This window comes from Tripterygium wilfordii, chromosome 14 (genome assembly GCF_013401445.1).
Source record: "Tripterygium wilfordii isolate XIE 37 chromosome 14, ASM1340144v1, whole genome shotgun sequence".
NCBI classification, from domain to species: domain Eukaryota; kingdom Viridiplantae; phylum Streptophyta; class Magnoliopsida; order Celastrales; family Celastraceae; genus Tripterygium; species Tripterygium wilfordii.
This window is the reverse complement of record NC_052245.1, coordinates 3,924,937-3,946,577: the sequence shown is the minus strand read 5'-3', so window position 1 is coordinate 3,946,577 and position 21,641 is coordinate 3,924,937. Positions and strand designations below refer to the sequence as shown.

The following is a 21,641-nucleotide window of genomic DNA, read 5'->3' as shown; positions in this document are numbered from 1 at the left end:
ACATCCATCATTAGACTAAATTATCACTTATTATGGTTTGTAGCAAGGTAAATGACTGAAGAATAACTCCAATTATTCCAAGTAAAGCAACACTGCTCCTTCGGTTACATCTAACCCTGGTTAACATAACCTATCAAGAAGGAACCAGTGAATTCCTATCACAACAAAACCTAAGCTTTAGAGAATACATGTTATTGTCATGTCATGGATGTTTCCTTCCATTCATAAGAAAATCAGTGCCAGACCATTCTTGGGAGGCATCACTTGGCCATCTAATAAATATAACAAAGACAAAAATGAAATCAAGGGTATAATTGAGGGATTAAATATATATTTTTGCCATAAATATATATAGATCATGCAGAGAGCTTCTATACAAAAGGATTAAAAAGAATCAATTACATTAAACAACCACGAACAGACGTCGAAAACGTTTTACAAAACTAGCTGGTATGGCATAGATCAACTTGCTTTAATTTAGCATCAAAGGTATCAGGCAGCATTGTTGTCGTTCTGGAAAAAATGCAACAGAAGATTATGTAGGGTTGCATGATGAAATTTTACTGGATACGTTGGTAAATCAGGCTCGCTCTCCCAACCCCATTACAGTTCGCCAGCATTCACCGGAGCTCCAAGCTGACATCAAGAATATACATCTTGCCAGTTAGACAACTATAAGCAGTTAAGCACATTACACAGAGAATTGAATTCAGGCCTTATATAGCAATTCACCTTTCGAGGGCTGATCGATCCAAGGTCCATTCATGATGTTTAGAACGCTGCACGCTGCACTGTATTCTAGGTCTGGTAGCAATTTTGGAGTGAGCAAGAAACACCTGGACAACCCCAATACAAATAAGGAAGCTCAACAATTAAACAGGGTTTGGTGACAAATGGAGGCAATGCATTTATAAGTATAGTAAAACCGAATTCTTACTGTGGCGTATTTGGTTGACTTGCTGCTCTCACTAATTGCTGAAACATCTTTCTTTCATTTATAGGATCCATTCCTAAAAATAAATTAAAGAAATACGATGTCAGAAGGAACACAATAGTTTCTTCCATGCCACGTTTAGTTCATGAAAGCTAAAAGTGCAATACATGAACTAACCCTGATTAATTTCATCAACCACCCTAAATGGGCTGTTTGTTAGGTCTTGAAGAGAAACCAGATAAAGAATCGTCGAAACAGAGCGCTCCTACAGAAGGAAAATGCCAAGTTCAATAAGATGATACCATCAAAATTGCAATAATGAAAATAAACAAGAATTATGCGTGAATTTAATACCCCTCCAGACTGATGGTGGGCACTTAGAACTTGAAGCTGGCCTGTTTGTCTGACAATCACAATATTATTCAAATAAGAATGTGAATCAACACTACAATTCAAAATCCAGATTAAACAGAAAATAATGCAAATGCCTTTGTAGCATGTAGCAACTATTAAATTACAGAACACAAATTGCAATGGACAGTGAGTACATCCCAGCTTTTGCCAATATTGGAAGCAAAGTCTCCATCTATCAAAAAAGAAAATTAACAAATATAGCAAAGCAAGAGAATAATGAGACAAGGCACCAATACAAATGAAAAGTTGAAGGCGTTGGAAGTAGGAAAAAAATGTATGCCACCTTAACTAAGCAAGCAAGTAAACTAAAAGTGTAGAATGGGCCGAATGGCTGGAAAGAAGAATGAACTAATCAACATCCTATATAGACGTCTCCTGCATATGGCATTTATTGCAAGATTACATTAATTCCTTTTTCTTTAGGATTCATACAAATTTAGTAGATAAGTACCGTATTGTGGCATATAGCTTCCAACAAAAACAATCAGAAGATACTGAGTAAAATGTTCTTGCAAGAAGTGATAAATTTTTAAGTCGTCGCACTGACTTTTGGAAAGGGATAAAGCACCAATTCGTGAAAAAATGCAGGAATTTAATGTTGCAGATGGTATTCTTAAAATAATTTTATCAGTTTATCTTACAGCAAATCATTTCAGTACAGCTCTATGTTGAAGTATTTTAACTAGCCAGATTGTCAATGGGAAAGTGAAAGAGTAAGTCAGAGTCTTGAGGCTCCAAACAAATAGTTCTGTAGTTAAACTATGCTAGACTTTCACCGTGGCTTCTTTTAAAATTGTTCAAACAAAACCATTAAACATCACAGAGATGCACATCCCATAGGAAATATCATCATGAATTATCTAACCCCAATGACACTATATACAGAAAGTGATATGAACATCTAAAAAACCTTGATAAGAATATCTTAGAGAACTCTCCTTGTCTAGTGACTGACAAGATGCAGCCCGTAAGATCAATGAGGACAGCACAAAGTAGCACTCCGATAATTTCAAGACAGCAGTGCAGTTAAACTGTATCTTAAGAATAAAATCATTGCATCCTCCATATGATGTTTAAAAGACAAATCAACCTAAAGATAATGGTTTAGTAAGCTGTTAGGATAAATAAAGAATATTGAAATAATGTGTATGATCGGTTAGACCACATGGATATGCCCATCCTCTAGAGGTAATTCTTCATTAAGCCATTAAGATCAGTACTGCATAAAGTGATCTGCCGAATCATATGCACATGCTCATCCTCTAAACACTTTCAAGTCTTTTTTTTTTACATTGAAATGCAACCGTCTTCACAGAAGCATCCATTTCACTCATGAATAATTGCAAATTAATTTTGTCAGTAGTTCAATTTGGCTCAAGTGGCAGGTATTCCCTCTTTGTGTAACATTGATAAAAACAACTCAGCGAGACTACCAGCATTCATTTATTTAAGTATTTCAGAAGCCAGGCAAACTGGACATGTTGAGGGAAGAAGGTCTGAAACGGCAGTCACCTGAACTTTACTTTTATAAGTATTCCAAATTGATCGAAGTCCATACCATGCTCATCTGCATAGAAAACGTTAGATCAGACAAGAAAGTGACAACAAATTCATACATGGTATCAAAAAGAAGCACAGTAAATACCCAATAACACTTCTCCTGCAACAGCCATTTCTTGAAAGTTATGACTAAAAGTCTCATTTATCTGACCCACCAGATTCCTCAACGCTGGAAGCCACTTTTCCTACATAAAATTTAAAGGACGTTATTATGAATGTATTAGAATAGATCAGCAATATACAAAATCCAATCATTTGAGGCAGCGAGAAAATAGGAAAGGAGAATGAGTGCCGGGCTCTCCTCCACCCTCTAACAGTGTGAAAAGGTTACTGATGCATTCAAATTCAATTGAATTTTTTTAATTATTCTTTACCATATCAAAGATTTCATTTCATTCAAATAAATATACTGAGAAGTACCAAAAATTATACAAATGAAATTTTCTTTCGCTTCCAAAAAAGATTGAAAAGAAATTACAAACACTTTATCCTTTCCTCTTTTCTCATTTCAACCACGGGAGGCAAAGAATGTGGGCAAGAGACAGCTAGAGGAGTTGAAGGAGAAAATAACCAACAAAAACAGAACAACTTGAGAAAAAGCTGAATGGTTCTTCGATTTCGCTAGAATACTACGACGCTACAACCTCTGAAACTTTTATCAGGAATGCAATATTCATGGATGCCTCAAAAAAGCCCTAAAAATATGTACACTGATAAGTATCAACAGATTCTAGACTCCAAAATGAGGAAAATGATGTGTAATTGATAATGATAGTGTGAAAAACTGGAAATACAGTGAATGAGAATAGAAGATAGTAACGTGGCCTTCCTAGCTTTCGAGGAGCGTTGAACCTCCAATATTTTCCTCACCAAAAGTCTTTCTACTCTTTCCTCCTACGTTCCTCTTAAGCTACAGCTGTAGTAACCAACAGCATAAAATGTTCTCTCCTAATCAGCCATGCATCCCTCCTTTTTGCTTACTGCCTTCTATACATCTTAGTAATAGGTCTATCACACTGCCACAATAGTAAAACTATTAATAAGTACGGGAACTGCCTCTTCTCTTATACAGTTATACATCTTAGTAATAGGTCTATCACATTGCCACAATAGTAAAACTATTAATAAGTACACGATAGTTCCTAAGACTAATTAAACTGCTAGAAAACTTCGCAACTGCTTTGAAATTCTCAATGTGGCTAGATCCAACATTTCAATCATGCAATTTACAGTTCACACTAGCTGGTAATCCATCAATTAATATAGCCCAGACTCAAAGAGGAGCTATTCAACTGAAAGGTACCCCCTCAAGAGCTCTTCTTTTTATGGCTTGAGAGGTCACTTGGGAAAGGAAATTAAGGTTTGAAAGCCAAAAGAAAAGAGGGCGGTATATTATCAATGTGAAAAAATGCAGGAGAATCAGTTAACCACCTTCTATTGCAGATTTGCAGTGCACCTGCACCAGAAGATTGTGGGAGATAGTTCTAAAGACTGTTGGAGTCAGGCCCTTGAGTTATGGCATACAGATTAGAATAGGAATTCCAAGCCTGGAAGTTAACTAACAAATCAAAGAATTCCAAATATTCTGTTAATACAACCCATAGAATGAGTTGCTGGCTCGTCTGGAAAGAGAGAAATAACGGGTTCTTTGGAGGCAAAGAGACTCCAATTCAAATCCTCAAAGGTCAATGGTTCAACACTCTTTGCTTTTGTCCAAGGGAACAACAACATGGCTTAGAAATTTCCTTTTAATATTCTAGGAATAATATCCTGGTATTTCCTGTTTCTCTTCTTGTAAGGGGTTCCCCTTTAATAAAATTCTTTTAACCTATCAAATATTTTTTTAAAAAGGATGAAGGAGGAAGGGAGAAGGTTGAAATCCCGACGATTATGTAGAGGGGAAAGGTACTTCAGATTATACAAAAAAGGGAAAGATATCAATCACTTCTTAAAACAAATTTGCCTCCTATTTTTTCTTCAATCAAAAGACGTGAATTTGTTCCATTTCTTGCACTTCATAAGTAAAGTGTTCCAACCATGATCTCTAGGATTTCAAGAGATGTATCTAGTTTTGGATCATTTATGGGCCACGGTGCTCCTAATCCTAAACTTCAATTTTCTTTTGAGTCAGATGTCAAGGACAAATGTCAGTACCTGACACTGGAAACCAGCTAAAAGATGAATGAGGGTTACAGATTTCCTATCTCTCCATCCCCACCTTATTCTCTCCATGAACACCAAAACCATAAAATAAGATAATTATATTAAAGCCATAAAAAACAGTTGTTGTAGCAACAGCTTACAATAAATAGCTATGTGATGTACTACAACTTATGAAGTTATTCCACAATTGACGAAAGCTGGTATTCAAAGCAATTAAAGGACACAATAGCCAAAATAATTGCTGTTAGGTCACCGTGAACAGTCATGTAAATAGTGTCTACGCATTTTGGGTGTTTAGTGTTTTTGATTGAAAAGAAAAGAAAGATAATCATCGAGTCTCACAAGGCCTCCAAAGAATCTCTCCAAAAGAAAAACACTCAGAGAATTGAATCAAAATCTAAAAACTTCATTCTATCAAGCAATTACAATTAACTAAACTTCTCGCACCTTCAAGGAATCTATTTCCACTGAACACCTTTTTAGCTCCCTTTTATCTGCTTCCAGTTTTGTTGCATGGTCAGTAATCTGAAATGTAAATAAACTGTTTAGTCTGTTTTTGACACTTCATACTAGAAACCAGAACTTCTGTCAATATTATGGTAAAATGCTACCATCTTCTGACGGTGTTCATATTCTTGCAATACATTCTGGTTAAGCAAGAGAATGGTATTGGCTTGAGAAAGATTGTCTTGAATAGCCGCCTCCAATTCCTCAATTGTAGTAGGCATCTGTGTAACACGTAAAACATACTACCATTGCCTCAGAACAATACTAAGAAGTATGAAAAAGTTCAAGGTTGACAAAAATAAATCATATAAGGCTGTAAATGTGTCAGAAACACCGCAGGAAAAGAACAGTTCGCGTTGCAAATCAGATGTCAAATATATAATTTTAAATCAAAAAAAAGAACAAGTAGATAAAAAAAATTCAAATCAACATGCACCACTCTTTATTGTCTGTATTACAAAATAAATAGAAGTTTGATGGGTAATAAGTTGTGCATGGTATTCGAGAATCCAAGTTGTTGACTCTTAACAAATTTTCAATTTCATATGGATACACATAACTAGCCCAATACACTGGGATTACAGGGTTTTGTTGAAGTGAAGCAAGAAAATTTTTATTTTGCTAATGAGTAAATTGTTTTGGTAAAATGCTGCAATCATATAAATTCCAAGACAGACCAAAATGAAGCATAGCAGAAAATCTAGGTTGTCCATACGGTAATATTAAACTAAAAAAAGTTCTAAATAAGAAGTCACATAAATCCCACTAAACCATGTTACTACTACATGATGGGGGGCTAACAAATACGCTTCCTAGAATAACTTTTAAGCCACTTGAAGGGCTATTGATTAAAACTCGAAAGTCCCAATCCCAACTAAGGCATAAGACAGGCCTCAAAGTACCATAGGATATGCTACGTCTCACCTGGAACCAGAGACGAAGCAAAAAATAAAACATGAATTTAAGTATGTAACCAACATCCAAAGAGATTCAGGCCCCCTCCATGCTCAATCACGCCCAGAGTCGAGACAAATTCAAAGGGCTAGTATGGGGCTGAAATACAGTTGTGCTAGGTTCATTTTTTTAAGTTAACAGCATCCATAACCAGGTGATGTTTGTAAGTGCTACAATTTGCAACGTAGACCCAATATTTTCGACCCCGTGAAACAAAACTACATGAAATATATTGTAGCTTATACAATTCAAGATTTGGCATCTGGTGGTTTATGTTTTTTCTTTTTCTAGGAAGAAAAAAATACTGAAAATGTGTTTGGTGAAATCTGTTTTATTTTCAAAATGAGGGACCTATTTTTTTTTTAATGTTCTCCCTAAAAGAGTTTCTTGGTTTTTGTTACTGTTTTTCCCCACCTTCAACCTCTATTTCATACCACCATTTTCATCGGAGTCCTAACATAATTTTATGGCTGCATCCTGGTCATAACCTACGATCATTAAAACTCCTTATAATCTCTACCTTGTCGATATCAATTCTATCTCACCAACTAGGCGACTCACATTCTGTTCTCTATTTCTTTAAATTATAAAAACGCAGTAAAATCGTAGATTTTACGATTCTGAACGATTTTGCTTCATTTTCGATTTCACTCCGATTTATATTTTGGCAAGTAAAATTGTAAAATCTTGCGATTTTATGATTTAAAACGCAACTTTAACTACCTTGGTCTTAACAAACATCCTGTGTTTTTTTTTTTTGAGAAGAAAATTGCATTTCATTAATAAGAAGGTTTATCTGCAGTTACAAAATGCATAATAGAAGGAGGACATTCCTCAATGAATAGACCATCCTCAGAGGATAGTTTTCCAAGCTTAGCTAACTCATGGGCAACCATATTAGCCGACCTTCTCACATGTCTACAAGAACAAAAGTGAAATCTTCTAAACAAACATCCTGTGTTAGAATTAGAGTTCCCACAATAATTGAATTTATTCAGTTTTGTGTTGGTCTTTTTCAGTACAGTATGTTTACTCATGTACTATGTTTATAGTTGAAAATAGTTCTTGATAAACTAAGTTAATTTGTTTTACTCTATAGTTAATTTATACAAATATTATGAATATCTTTTATTATATAATTTCATAAAATTAATAATTATATTAGGTAACATTACTTGGTTGGACCATGGTTCAACAGCCATCGACCAAGTGACCCGTGACCCCGACTCTTTTATGGGTCATTCATCAGTTCAGTTTCCAAAGCATTGGTCTCAAGTAATAATTTTAGATCCATCAAGAATTTAACTCAGAATTGTAAAATCCTAACACTGACTTCATCATCAGCATTACCATTAAAAAGCCTTAACCCAAACATTCTACTGTTGGCCACATGAATGCATAAGAAAAATTAGTTTGGAATCCATTATGTAGACTCTCCTAATAGAACTTACACTTAAATAATAAAAAAAATTAAAAAAAATCAAACATGAACACCATAAAGATTTCAACTTAATGTCAAATCACAAACAAACCTCACGAAATGTCCTTTCAAGGTCTTTAGTAATGATAGCTATTGACTCCGCATCTCTCTTGGCGGCTGCCAGTTGTTCTCGACAATGCTCTACATCCTTCTTGCCTTTTCAAGACATGAAGTTGTAAGGTCAGTTTTATTTTTCAAGATATTTCATATTGAAAGTATTTAAGGTTTCTATGACTTGTCCACTTGAGAATATATGTATCTTTTATGCATGCCAGAGCACTGCTACAAAAGAATTCAATTATGTCCAAGCCAAGTCATAGTTTTAATCACTACCATTTCATCGTTGTTTCACATGCTATTTGTAATAATTACTGAACAAGACGACATTAGACAAGGAAGGTAAAAATCTAGTTCGGATAAGACTAGGAAGGTAAAAATCTAGTTCGGAAAAATGGGTAATTAGAGTTAAAATGTTACTTTACCCCATCCTTCATGTCTCATAGTTAAAGATTACATCAAAAGTGCTTAAAATCAATGCTTACAAAGAAACGGATAGACAATAGATACTGTGTTAAAACAATCACCCTTTCTAAGGACAGAGAGGAACAACTCTATATTGTATGTTACGTTATAGTGATACAGATTTAATTCAAAAAAAGATTAGTACGCTGGGCTTATATCAATAGACCCAGCAAACCAACCCTGCAACATGCAGAAAGGGAATCATCTGTTCTTGCCATCTATCTGAGGTAGGATTGATTTAAAAAGTCTGTAAAACAAGTGTCCTGAGTGATGTAAGGTTGTAGGAAATCAGGATTGGTGTAAATTAAGGTTTCAGGGCTGGAAAATGGGTCTGGTGAAATGAAAATATTGGGTTTTCTGAGGATTCCAGTGTGAAAAGGCTACGAATGAATGTGTAGGTTGCAGGGGAATATAAGGAAATGGCATTGGAAGAAAGCTTGGATGTAAAACATAAAGAAGGAGTTATGATTGCTGATCTTTGTATGTGAAAAAAAAAATCTGAGGTGCTGTAGCAGTGAAAGAAAACGGGAAGAAGGAAAGAGAAAACACTAGGCCCTTATGCTTCCAAATAATCAAAACTCGACTCTTGTTCTCAAAAAGTTCTCTTCACAATTGCTAGAGAGGACATGGCTTTTCCTAATTCAAAATTCCAATATAACTAAAACTGTTATTTCTACTATGAATACGTTTCCTAGAGAGGAACTTATTGTAAGATTACGATAAAGCCCCAACATAAAAGACAAGTTAAAAAGGAACCAACCTAAGACCTAACCTACTAAACCAATCTATCACTGGAAAATATGAAACTACAAAGCAACTTCTATGGTGCGTTTGATACAAGGGTAATGGGGTGTAATAGTTACAAGGGTAATTAAATTTTAAGTTTACTTGTGTTTGTTATGTCAGTATAACTTTTACTCCTGTAATAAATTTTAGTAATTGAGGTTATTTTTTACACATAAAGTTTACTTGTGGGGGACCTGGGTAATAAAAAGTAATGAGAAGTTTTACTCTAACCTATTACCCCTTTAAATAAAAAATTCTAAAAGCCCATAAGTTATATACACACATATACATATATATATATACATATACACAGACACAGACACAGACACACACACATATATACACACACACACACACACACATATATATACACACACACTCACATATGCACTGTCTGTGTGTATATTTACACACACACACACACACACACACACACACACACACATATATATACACACACACATATGCACTGTCTGTGTGTATATATACATATATATACACACACACACATATATATAGATATATATATATATATATATACACATATGCACTATCTGTGTATATATATACATATATATATACACACACATATACATATACACACACATATGCACTGTCTGTGTGTATATATACATATATATACACACACATATATATATAGATATATATATATATATATACACACATATGCACTGTCTGTGTATATATATACATATACACACACATATAAATATATACATATACACTGTCTGTGTATATATATATATACACACACACACACACACACATATATATATATAATACACATACCTATATACATATACACAGACAGTGCATGCACTGTCTGTGTATGTGTGTGTATTATATATATACGTACATATTTTATATAAATATAAATATAAATATAAATATAAATATATACATATTATATATATATATAAATAAATAATGTCGGGCTTGGGTCGGGCTCGGGCTGAGCCAAAATTGGCCTGAGGTGTCTGGCTTCGGGTTGGGCTGACCCAAAAAATGAAGCCCATGCCCGCCCAAGGGGTCGGGCAGGGCCGAGCTCGGACCTAGGCCCACGGGCCAAATGATGACCCCTACTCTTGTGTTACGTCTTTGTCATGGATTTGAATGTTATCAGATTATTTTGTTGAAATTGTTAACAATTGTTATTATATATATATATATGTCTGGCTCTGTGTGTGTATATATGCATATGTATCTATATTTTTAAAATTTTGCTACATGATAGTCGTAACAATAAAAAACATAATCTCACTTTTTTCTAGTTTGGTTCATTACAATAATAACAAACAAGGGTAATGGTATTACACCAGTAATGTATAGTCGTAACAAACAAGAGTACTGAATACTTGGGTAAATTTTACCCTTCTTTACCAAACAAGGGTAACACTTATTCTCCATAATTATTATTACCCTTGTAACATTTACATGGGTAACAAATTATACCCCCAAATTCTTACCCTCATACCAAACGCACCCCTAGTAGTAAGTTAAGGCTACTGTAGCAGGAATGCACTTTCTTAAACAATCATTTGAAACTAATCTCCAGAGTGATTCTACTCCACTTCTATCAACTCGGGTAATTGACTATCTAACTCTATATTTGATTTGATAATTGGTAATTTTGCAATTCGCTTCACCAGCTTTCTCAGTTTCCACTTAAAGACTCAGAAGAAATCTCATTGCAGATGCAAAAACATAACTGAAAACTATTGTGACATACTGGCATTTGCACATGTAATGAACATATAATTGGACTACCTCTCCCATCCAAGATCATCAATACCCACAAAAATGTTCCGCAATACATCCAAGAAGAAATGACACAAAAAAGTTTTCAATAAAATTGTTAAGCTGAGTTACTTTGCCATTCAACCCAATAAGTTAACTTGTTGGTTTGAGAAGTTTCACACCTTTTATATATTCTTATATTCTAACACTCCCCCTCACGTGTGGGCTGGACAACTCCGATGCCCGATGGCCCAACCCGTGCATAACAAACGAGGCCCAACACTAGGGCAACAACAAACACAAGGGTCAACACTTGGGGCAATAATAGATGGGGGTTTAGTTTAAATTGCATAAGTTAAGGTTTGAACCCTAGACTTCTTGCTTCAATATCATGTTAAGATTAGTTACTTTTCCATTCAACCTAGAAAAGTTAACTTATTGGTTTGGGGCGTTTCACACCTTTTATATATTCTAACAAAAACTATTAATGATGAAGTACACATAAAAAAATTTCACTGAAAATTTGATTTGATTCATTATGTAATCAACCAAACCCATAAATCATTTGTTTCACTTACTGTCTTTGAACTTACTTCCTCCAATAACCACTAGATCAATTAGGATTTCATTAACCAACTGGTTTTCTAGATTTGTCAAGTAAAGCAAGAATTTCTCATAAACTCATTTCTTCAAAATCTATAGCAAGTGAATAATCAGAAATCAAACAAATGAAAGCCACATTTGAAATAATGACATTCTTTGACAGCTGCATTTTGAGAAACAGTGAACTTACAATTCTCATAATGCAGTGATGCTTGCCTGGCAAACTTTTCATGGTGCTTGAGATTCACCTCCAGTTCTCGAATCTAAGACAGAAATGCACCAGCAAACATCAGGTCCCATATAGTTTATCATATATATAAAGCAGGCAGACATGGCACAACGCAATAACAAACAGACAGATCCTAAATGAAACTTAACGACAGGAAGCATATGATTTTGAAAAGTCAATATAAAAATTCTATAATTCTTCCAGTGTCATTTCATGGAGAGTGTAGCATATACATATGAATATCATAACTAGCATTCATTAAAGGTTTAGTATCTAAACCCACTATTTCATGAAATGAGATATTCTTAAAAAGTGAGTTTGTATCATGTAGGCTGCCAAAGTAACCTAGGTCAAAGAAAGCTGAAGTAATCTAGGCCAAAGGAACACAAGCAGATGATCTTAAACATAACATAGTAGGGAGCAGACAGAGAAGCATACCCTCCATTGGGGCAGCAAGAGAAATATAAAGCAACAAAGAGATTTGAGTGGTCCAGGGATAAAATCAACAATTCTTTAACAAGGAACTTTTTAAAAAATGACTCTGGAGGTTCATGGAGGATGGCATGGCAGTCTTCGGAAACCAACTGTTGAAGGCCGAATATAGCCTGGGGGATGAAAGATGGATCACTAAGTATAAAATGAAGCTTATGGAGTAGGGCCGTAGGAGTTTAAAAAAACAAGGCTACATTGGGAAGTTTGGTCGTGTGATCTCTCTTCCGTGGTTCATAAAGGCTATTTTTTGCGAATCAACTCTTCTAAGAAGCAACTCCTGGAACTCTTTCTTTTAGCCAGAAATAAAGAAGCAAAGGTGCATAACAACAACCTTATACAAATGAAAAGGACAATTGGAATGCGTCTTTCATAAGGGAAGCCATGGAATGGGAGTTGGAGGATTTAAACAAGTTCTTTACAAGCCTACTTATGATAATCAACCCAATAATCGATAGAAAGATAAGGCCAAATGGAGGGGATAAAGCTTTCAGTTCAAACAATCCTATTTCCTCCATTTACGATCAAAAAGAGGAGGAAGGGGAAATTTCACCTGGAGATGAAAATTAGAAGCTGAAAGTGCCAGCAAAAGTTTCCTTTTTTACCCGGGAAGTGGTATGGGCGAGAGAATCCACAATTTGACAACCTTCAAAGATGTGATATTTACATGGCAAATAGATGTTTCTAGTGTAAATAAGATGTGGCGACAGTGGATGAAATTACTATGCATTGCAGCTGGGCTCATAAGCTGTGGGTTTTGCTCTATCTTTATTTGGCACAAATTGGATTGTAGCCAGCAGAGTAGCCAGAGGCAACTGTATAAGCTCTACTAGCAATTGGAATAAAATCTCTGCTATATTGTTAAACATGTTATTGGTTGCTTGGAAAGGGAAGATCAAAAGAGCCTTCGAGGGGGTCAAAATTTGAAACTACTTTTCAAACTATCAAGGTTATATGACTTTCTAATCTCCATATCCAGTTTCAAAGTATTCCATCCCTGATGAAAACCATTTCTTACATGTACTTGACTTCATTTCCAGTACATAATTTTTTTAGCTCTTTGGGTGGCAGCCATTGGTGCCGGGGCCCCTAAATTAAATGGTCTTTTTTCTGCTGAAAAAAAGAAAAAAAAAACACACCTAAAGTAGAAAGTAAGACAAACACATGTATGCAAAGATTTTTAGGAGCCAGAAAGCATATTACAAAGCAGCATTGAGAATAATAACAATAAGTACCTTTGCATCAAACTCAATGGAAGTCATGTGTTCTTCAGAAAACCTCCACTTGAGTGACACAGCTTCAACAAGTGAGTCCTGTAAGAAATAACTCAAGGTATAAAACTGAAGCAACAAATTTCTTCACGATACTAGCTGCGCAAGATGCTAATGCCCAGTCCAAATAAACCTAAACTCAAAAAATTATCAAGGAACCAACATAATAATACAGCATAGAGAAAAGCACAAAACCAGAGCAAAAAAGGCAACTTCACCTTAATTGCAATTGCACAATTATACCGCTTAATGTTACAGTCGGCAGCTTCATCAATAAGCTTCACCAAAATAGCATCAAGGTCCCCCTCATTCTCCATTGATTGTACTAGTCTTTTTTTATGATCTAAACCACCCTCACAATGTCAATTACTGGATGGGACAGTAATGAGAAAGAGCTTTTCTATGAAGCAATATGATAAAATGATTGCACTTACCGATGCGGTTTTTTATATCAATTCGTTTTTTCTTCTCACGTTGCGCCATCTCGAAGATCTCCTCCTGTAAGTCATATAAATGAAAATTGTTGGTAAAATAAGAACCTTAATTCCTCAAAAACAGAACAACTATTCAAACCCAAGGTTATATCAAGTCAAAGTTGAACACGTTAAGCATTCTGTGAACAGGCACAAAAACTTTAGGCATCACTATACGACACAGAAGCATAAACTAGTACTGTTTTGACATACCCGTTTCTTATAAAGTTTAGATGCCTCATCCTCTAAATGTCTTTGCTCAATCAGAATCGATTTAATACTTTTCTCTATAGAGACAACAGCTTCTTCCAGCTCGTTTTTCTTGGACCTTAGCTTTTCAATTTCACCAACATCCATATCTAAAACATAAAATAATAAATAAATATTGTCTGGCAGCAAGCAATGGTGCTTTGCACTATTTATTGATCCATAAAGGTACATAGCAACATACTGCACAGAAGAAGACGTGAGCGAACCACTGAGTCTACACTTGCCGAAACATGATTACCATATCTAGAGCGAGACCAACGATAATGACTTTCTGGAGTCCAAAAGTCTAAAATTCCCAACTTCATAACCTCATCGGCATTTTGATCAGTTTCCTTTGACCCAATATACTGAGGAAAAGAAAGTCAAGAAAAATATCAGACAATTTCAGAAACATCCTTTAACTGCCTTAACTCAACTAATGAGGCTTGACCTTCCTGGTATTCTGAATCTTCAATATATTGTGCATAATGTACAAATGAAAACAGCTTAGGAAGCATACCGAATTTTCCAGGCCAAACTGCGAGATCAAAACCTCCTTGACAGCATCAGGAGCATCAAAAACTTGGTCAAGCCGGGAAGAGATACCAAGTGCACGCATCTGGTCAACAAAATGCTCATGAGAACCACAATAAAATACTTCAATGCTCAAATGTGCTATAAAGCTGGAACCTCATGCTAGATACCTCCTCAGAAACATCGAAGGGCCGTTTTTGACGATGTTCAGTCCTCACATAATTTAAAATAGGAACATCAAATTGCTTTAGGTTTTGGACTAGAATGTCCCTGTCACGTGGATCTTCAGTTATGAAAGACTGCAAAAGCAAGAAAAATGCATCAACCACATCATAAAGAGCCACTGTTATTGTGTCAGCACATAAAAAGTTGCCTCTCATAACTGATTCTTTTTTCTATGTTGATGACTTGATGTTGTAAAGTGTCGGTGTTGTAGGTTGGTGTAGCTGAGTTTAAGAAAGAGATGAAATGGAGAAAGAACAAAGAAGAGAGGGAGCGTGCATGGGAGAATAATGTTGTGTTATTTCCTTGTCTTGTAACACTACTCAATGTTGTGTTATTTCCTTGTCTTGTAACACTGCATAGTACAGCCATATGCAGAATACTACTGACACTTTTACAACAACACATCATTATAATAGTGACACTATTACAACTACACCAACCTACAACACCAACACTATGTATGCATGTGTTTAGATAGCCAATGCAAGTTTACAGGAAGAAAATAAGATGTGCACAATAATTTAAAAAATCAATCTTTACTAGCCCAAAATCCTGTGCATGGAAAAAGTAGATAGAGCTTATCTACAAATGTATGAAGTCTGGAACAGCAGATCATGGTGGCCCACTTTAACATCCATTGTTCTGATGCTTCAGAATAATAAACAAATTGTTTTAGAGCACTAAGGGAAAGAACAACTCCAATCATTTGAATCCTACTCATTTGCGTGTGGCTGTGCATGATTTTGAGAGCTCTACCACTACTTCAGTTGATAACATACCAGCTTACTCCTTTCCTTCAGGAGGACAACAAGAATTAAGGATTAGTTAGATCCCCATCAGTAGCCAAGGGAAAAGCTTACAAGCACTAAGTGCTAATCCCAAAAGGTTTGTGACGGAATGTGAAATACCCAAAAGTCTGAGACCCAATACCCTTCAATTTATTTTTCATGACGAGGGAATCCACTGAAAGCAGAACCCACCGGACTCCACCCCAATGGTAAATCCACGGGCCACATGCAATACCCACAAAGTATTGCAAACCACATGGACTGGTTAAGTCTTGGTGCGAAGCCCAATGCTGCAAAAACGTCAAATTTCGCCAAAGTAGGTGAGAGGTTCAAACAGCTAACTTAACCATCTGAACCAATGATTTTTTGTTAACCCTTCAAATTGCTTTCTGGTCTAATCCGGGCCAGCCCCAACATGGTTTAGGATAAAGGCTTTGAAGAGATGATGTTGGTCTTGTCCGGCATTGTCTCACAGATATACGAATCAGATCAACAAGCAAAATGGTATTGACATATGTTTTTTATGCATTTAAAAATGACAGGAGGTACCCAGATGCAGCACAGACCTCATACAAGACTAATTCATGCAATGAATCAAGGGACGAAGCAATAGTATTCCAGGACCTGAGTTTTAATACTGGAGCACAGAGAATACAATTTATTGTACCTTCCAAATATAAAAAGGGACATGACCTTCTAAGTAATCAGCATGACCCCGATCTGAGACATTAACCTGTGTTTGTACTCCCAAAGAATTTCGAAAGAGTTAGTGAAATCATCATACTCATACACATAACAATCTGAAGCTTAATGTATGTACCTCAAGCAACACAGGACCATAGACCTCCTTACTCAACTGGTTACGATGTTGTTGCAACCAGTAATAAGCTTCAAATATCCTCTCAACTCCAGAATTCTGTAAAGCGTGTAAAAGTTTTGTGCTTTTACTCTCCATATCCTTCAGCCTGCAGAGGCAGTAGACAATGAAGTGGTGAACGGCATTGTACATTTTTCAAAGGCATATGAATAGAGTTATAACCATAATCTGAACTTCACCTGTCCACGCACTGCCTCAGCATAGTTTTCTTTTGATTTAAATGTCTTTCCTCCTCCTGCTTCTGAACAATCTTTTCATTCGCAGAAACTCCAAACTCCGAAATTTGGGAACTTAATATGTCCTTTCGAAAGAAATGGAGTATTAATGAACTAAAACCAAGATGTTGATTGATGATTTTCAATGTCCACACACATCAGATATTATAATATGGATCCACTCAACACTTCAAAACATCAAAGAATGTATCAACACTCCACAAATTATAAAACTGAATCAATCAGCCCTTAATTTAGTGATGATAATATTTTAAGTTGTGGTAACTTTACATGAAGATCAGAGTCGCAAAATAAAATGAGCCAAAACCAAGTGCAGACAGGAAACCACCGAAAGGTCCAAAAGAAAAACAGCTCAAGCTAGAGAAGTAGAGTACAACTTACAAGTTCATCCTTAGGATTCTGATAAACAGGTAGGTTTTGAAGTTCTAGTTCTGCAGCAGCAATCTCCTCCTTAGCTTTTAGAATTTCTCCTTGACGGGATTCTTCTTGCCTCTTTGAGTCTTCCATCTCATTATATTTTCCTTGTGCTACCACATCCTTCAATTATGTGAATGAAAATATTTGAGAAACTATAAAAACAATTATCTCTCATGTGCATGAGAAACTTAAAGGTGCATAAATGAAGTTTCACATACCAAACGATTTTCCTCGTCAAGAAGTTCTATTCGCTTCTTGGCATTGACAATCATTAAACTACTAACTTTTTTACATTTGGTATCAAGATCTGCTTTCTCCTGCTTTTGTTTTCTGCAAACAATTGCACAAAGACACAATCATAAACAATTCAATTCAAAAAAGAAACAAAAGATATTTGAACCCAAATAGAAAATGAAGATCCACAAACGAAGAGATCCTCTAAAGGGAATGGCACTGAATGTTTACGCTGTGTTAGCACGAATATAATTTTACGTATGAAGTATGAACTAGGCATTAATATAAGCAGCAGCTCAACACCCTACTCAATAGGTTCTTGAAAATCACATAAAGCTTTTGCAGCTTCATCCAACTTCTTTTTTCCATCATTCTCTTTTTCTTTCACTTGCATGTATTGCGCCTTCTTCATATCATACTTCAGCCATGGCAGTTTCTTCTTCATTAATTCAACCTATAAATGATAGGAGAAAGACATCTGATTAGCATTGAATCTAAAAGCTATAACCAAAAAGAGTTGCAAACGGACCTTTGCTAAAAGATCTTCTCTTTGACGGACACGCTGAACATCTTTTTCTAGGTCAGCATTAAGGCCCTTCAGTTGATTCAAAGTTTCTCCAACTCTCTGGACAGCCTAAGACAGAAAAAAGGCAGGGTAAATTAAAGAATTTGGCTAACCCATTGCCAAGTCATTAACACTCTTTCCATAGTTTAATTTTAAGACTCACTAGTTCCAGATTTTTCAATTCGTGGCTTTTTCCAACAAGGGCACGATGCTGGACTGCAAGTTGATGATCACCAACAGCCTTTTCAGTCTCTTCTAGAAGTTGAACAGGAGTTAGCTTTGCAAACTCACAAACCTTGTCCTGTGGCAAAAACTATAAAGGGGACAAACAGAAAAGAAGTAAGAATACTATGATTGGAAACAAAGATTCGGACTGAAAACCACATGTCAGCTATATATTACACACAATATATTAATTACAACTACAGGATGTTTCATTTCCCAATAAAAAGGATACAAAGGAAAGACAGTTCCTTTTTCTAGGTTTAGCATAGAGGCAAGTCATAGTACAAGGATAAAGATACTCTAATACGACCTTCATGTCATAGATCCAAATTCAGGATAGATTCTCCTCATAATGCGGGAAGAAGGGCATGCATTTTTGCCCTTCCCAAACTCAGCAATGGCAGAAGCCTTTTGCACTGATCCCCCTTGCATCATACTATCCACCCTCATTAAAAAAAGGAGGACAAAAAACTTGAATTTTAAGGAATCATTCCAAGCACAATGATAAGAACACAAAAATATGATTATTTCAAAGCTCACAGAGTCCGAATTCAAAAACCATACCATTCTCATATAGCACAATAAGATCCTGTTAACATGCACCAAGAAGAAATATCATAGTAATGAAGCCATAACACAGCATCCCAAAAGTACTTTTGAAACTTACTTGAGTCAAGTTATTGACTTGAATGTTGAACTTCTGAATGACTTCGATAACATCTTTCTTAGGTACCACTTTGCCTGAAACCAACACCTCAGGGGTGAACAACAGCTGAATTCCTCTTCATCAATTTATTTATGAGCAAAAGCAAAATATTTTGATTGGGAAAGATCATGTCCTCCCTTCAGTTGTGCACTGTGAGAGTATGGAAAATGTGGAAGATTTCTTGAATTTTAAAGTGATAGATTTAACGGAAAGGTTTAGATTCAAGTAACAGCAGCCATTTCAAATGGCTAGTTGAAAGCAGGTTTAGAAGAGCACTTGCCCTCAATTCTTTTCGAATTCAAGCGGAAAAAAATCTGACCCAAACATTGAGAATGAACCAAAAACGTGTGTATAACTCAAGGAAGTACATGTCCAAGAAAAAAATCAAGTCTGAAAAAGACGAAAAAATAGGAATATCGACTTGTAACTAGGAACATCTTCTCCAAAAGGAACTTTAAAAAGTTGAATGATATACATGTAGAAGACCACAATAAACTAATCCAACATGGCTCTTTAAGTAGCTATTAAATCACTTTAAGCTTCCATGAACAATTTATTTGCCAATTTATCCAATACGAGGAAACTTTGATACAAAAATTTTAAGTTATTAACCAAAGGCATCAGAGAAGACACAGAAAAGTGACAGAATGAAACATCAGTCACATACTCTCACCATTGAAAAACCACTCTGATTTGTTACGCGTATCAATTTTACGCATGATGGCAATCTGCTCATTTTCAGAGACCCCACGCAAGGAAATTTTGATATATCCAGACTCCTCCCCACGCTTTACATATGCTCCAACATTTGTTGCCCTCCCAAGCAGCTGTGCGAAATCACAGTCCCCACGTTAATTTGGCCAATCAAGATATTAAGTATCATGATAACTAACAATATGAGTCTCTAACTAACCTGAGGCTCACCACCAAGAGCAAGAGCAATGGCACAAACAAGAGAGCTCTTACCCGATCCATTTGGCCCAATTACCAGGTTTAAGCGAGATCCAGGTTTGCATGTCAAGTGACTGAAGGTCATAAAGTTATGAAGCTCCATTTCAGTTATATTCCCCGGCAAATAATCATCTTCTCCTCTGAATGATTAGATTGAATATGATGAAGAACTCATTAGAATGGCAAGCAAACCAACAAAAACATACAACATGTAACTTAGCATCACATTTTATCGTGTTTTTATGGACCCAAAAAAATCAGCCCAACAAATCCAAACAGAGTGGAACTTTTAATTTTGGTGTCCAGATAAGAAGAAAATTTGACATCCAAAGCATCATATATGACTATTTAATGGGGGAAAAGTCTGTTTTCCAGATCATCATGTTCAAAACCAAAGCGAGGACTATCTTCGAGGGTATCTCCGTACTCTAGAAGAAAGATTCAGACTTTTTATGACAATCTTGCATCAAACACCAACCAACACATAATGTATTGACATACATATGTGTTGTGTTGCTGAGACTTTTTTTTTTCTTGTGCCGGGGATGTAGGGAGGATGATAATTATGAATGGCAGCATGGCCTTCATACCCAAAATTAATATCCTCTTTCTTTCGAACTTCAGAGTAAAACTCTTATTGTCTTGAGTTCTGCTTAATCCAAATATTAAGCTAACCGTCCAAATTATTATTTTTTTCTCTCTTTTGCGCTTGCATTAAGATTCTTACTTTAATGCAATTCGACAGCTTTAAAACAAATTCTTTTCTTTTAAGGTCCCAACCAAACCAAAGAATTAAACAAGATAACAAAATCGTGACAGCAAAGGAAGGCCACTTCAAAATCGTGACAGCAAAGGAAGGCCACTTCAATGCAAGTTCTTGTTCTCCTGAACTCCAAAAATCCAACGGAACAAAATTATCTCTGCCCAATTACCCCTTGCCCCTAAATCTTTAATATCCATACGGAAAAACCGAATCGCGAATTACCCAGAGACACAAATACATAAAATAAACAGCAACTGAACCTGGTGATCTTGGCTCTCTTAGCCCGAGGCTCCGCCATCGATGAAGAATGTGGCTCGTCTGCAGGAAGGTGATCGATTTTCCAAGTCAATCTACAACCCTAGGTCAAGGTGGTGGTGGATTCGGAATAGGCCGAAAGATCGAGAGCTAGGGTTTTTAAGAGAGAGACTCTAGACCTGAAAATTGGCGCGAATTGAGAGTCGGACACTTATAGTCTCGTCACTTCACTTGGGGATCACTTGACCACAATACTTACTTTGTCTGTAAGTCTGTAACATATAAAATTATATTACAAAAAAATTGAATTGTAATATAAACTTTTTTAAGCCGATAAGGATTATTAAGGTAGCATACAATTGGTTGGTTCCGGGTCAGACAAGAAGAAGTGTTTAGGAAATATTTACATATTCGGATCTTAATTTAGATTGGATTTCGAAAGTATTTAATTGAGCATATCCTGATTGGTTGAA

The 21,641-nt window shown here is 35.8% G+C and overlaps 1 protein-coding gene across 2 annotated transcripts; it reads right to left on the bottom strand.

The window, feature by feature from the left end:
- Positions 1-302: 302 nt before the first annotated feature.
- On the bottom strand, positions 303-21,407 carry LOC120015479 (structural maintenance of chromosomes protein 5). Of its 2 annotated transcripts, none has more exons than XM_038867927.1 (30): positions 21,174-21,407; positions 20,113-20,290; positions 19,867-20,026; positions 19,161-19,234; positions 18,432-18,581; positions 18,233-18,337; positions 18,012-18,157; positions 17,688-17,799; positions 17,434-17,589; positions 16,996-17,117; positions 16,760-16,904; positions 16,607-16,672; positions 15,097-15,225; positions 14,913-15,011; positions 14,595-14,760; positions 14,357-14,502; positions 14,105-14,168; positions 13,889-14,013; positions 13,635-13,712; positions 11,872-11,944; positions 8,065-8,168; positions 5,683-5,799; positions 5,519-5,596; positions 2,994-3,093; positions 2,861-2,915; positions 1,289-1,337; positions 1,112-1,199; positions 938-1,010; positions 733-836; positions 303-636 (listed from the first exon to the last, which is right to left on the bottom strand). In XM_038867927.1, the coding sequence occupies exons 1-30, from the start codon at positions 21,209-21,211 to the stop codon at positions 581-583; spliced, it is 3,156 nt and encodes a 1,051-aa protein (XP_038723855.1). In that variant the 5' UTR covers positions 21,212-21,407; the 3' UTR covers positions 303-580. The 2 variants fall into 2 exon arrangements, with proteins under 2 accessions (XP_038723855.1, XP_038723856.1); XM_038867928.1 differs by having other exon boundaries at positions 19,873-20,026; positions 21,174-21,406.
- Between the last annotated feature and the right edge of the window lie 234 nt (positions 21,408-21,641).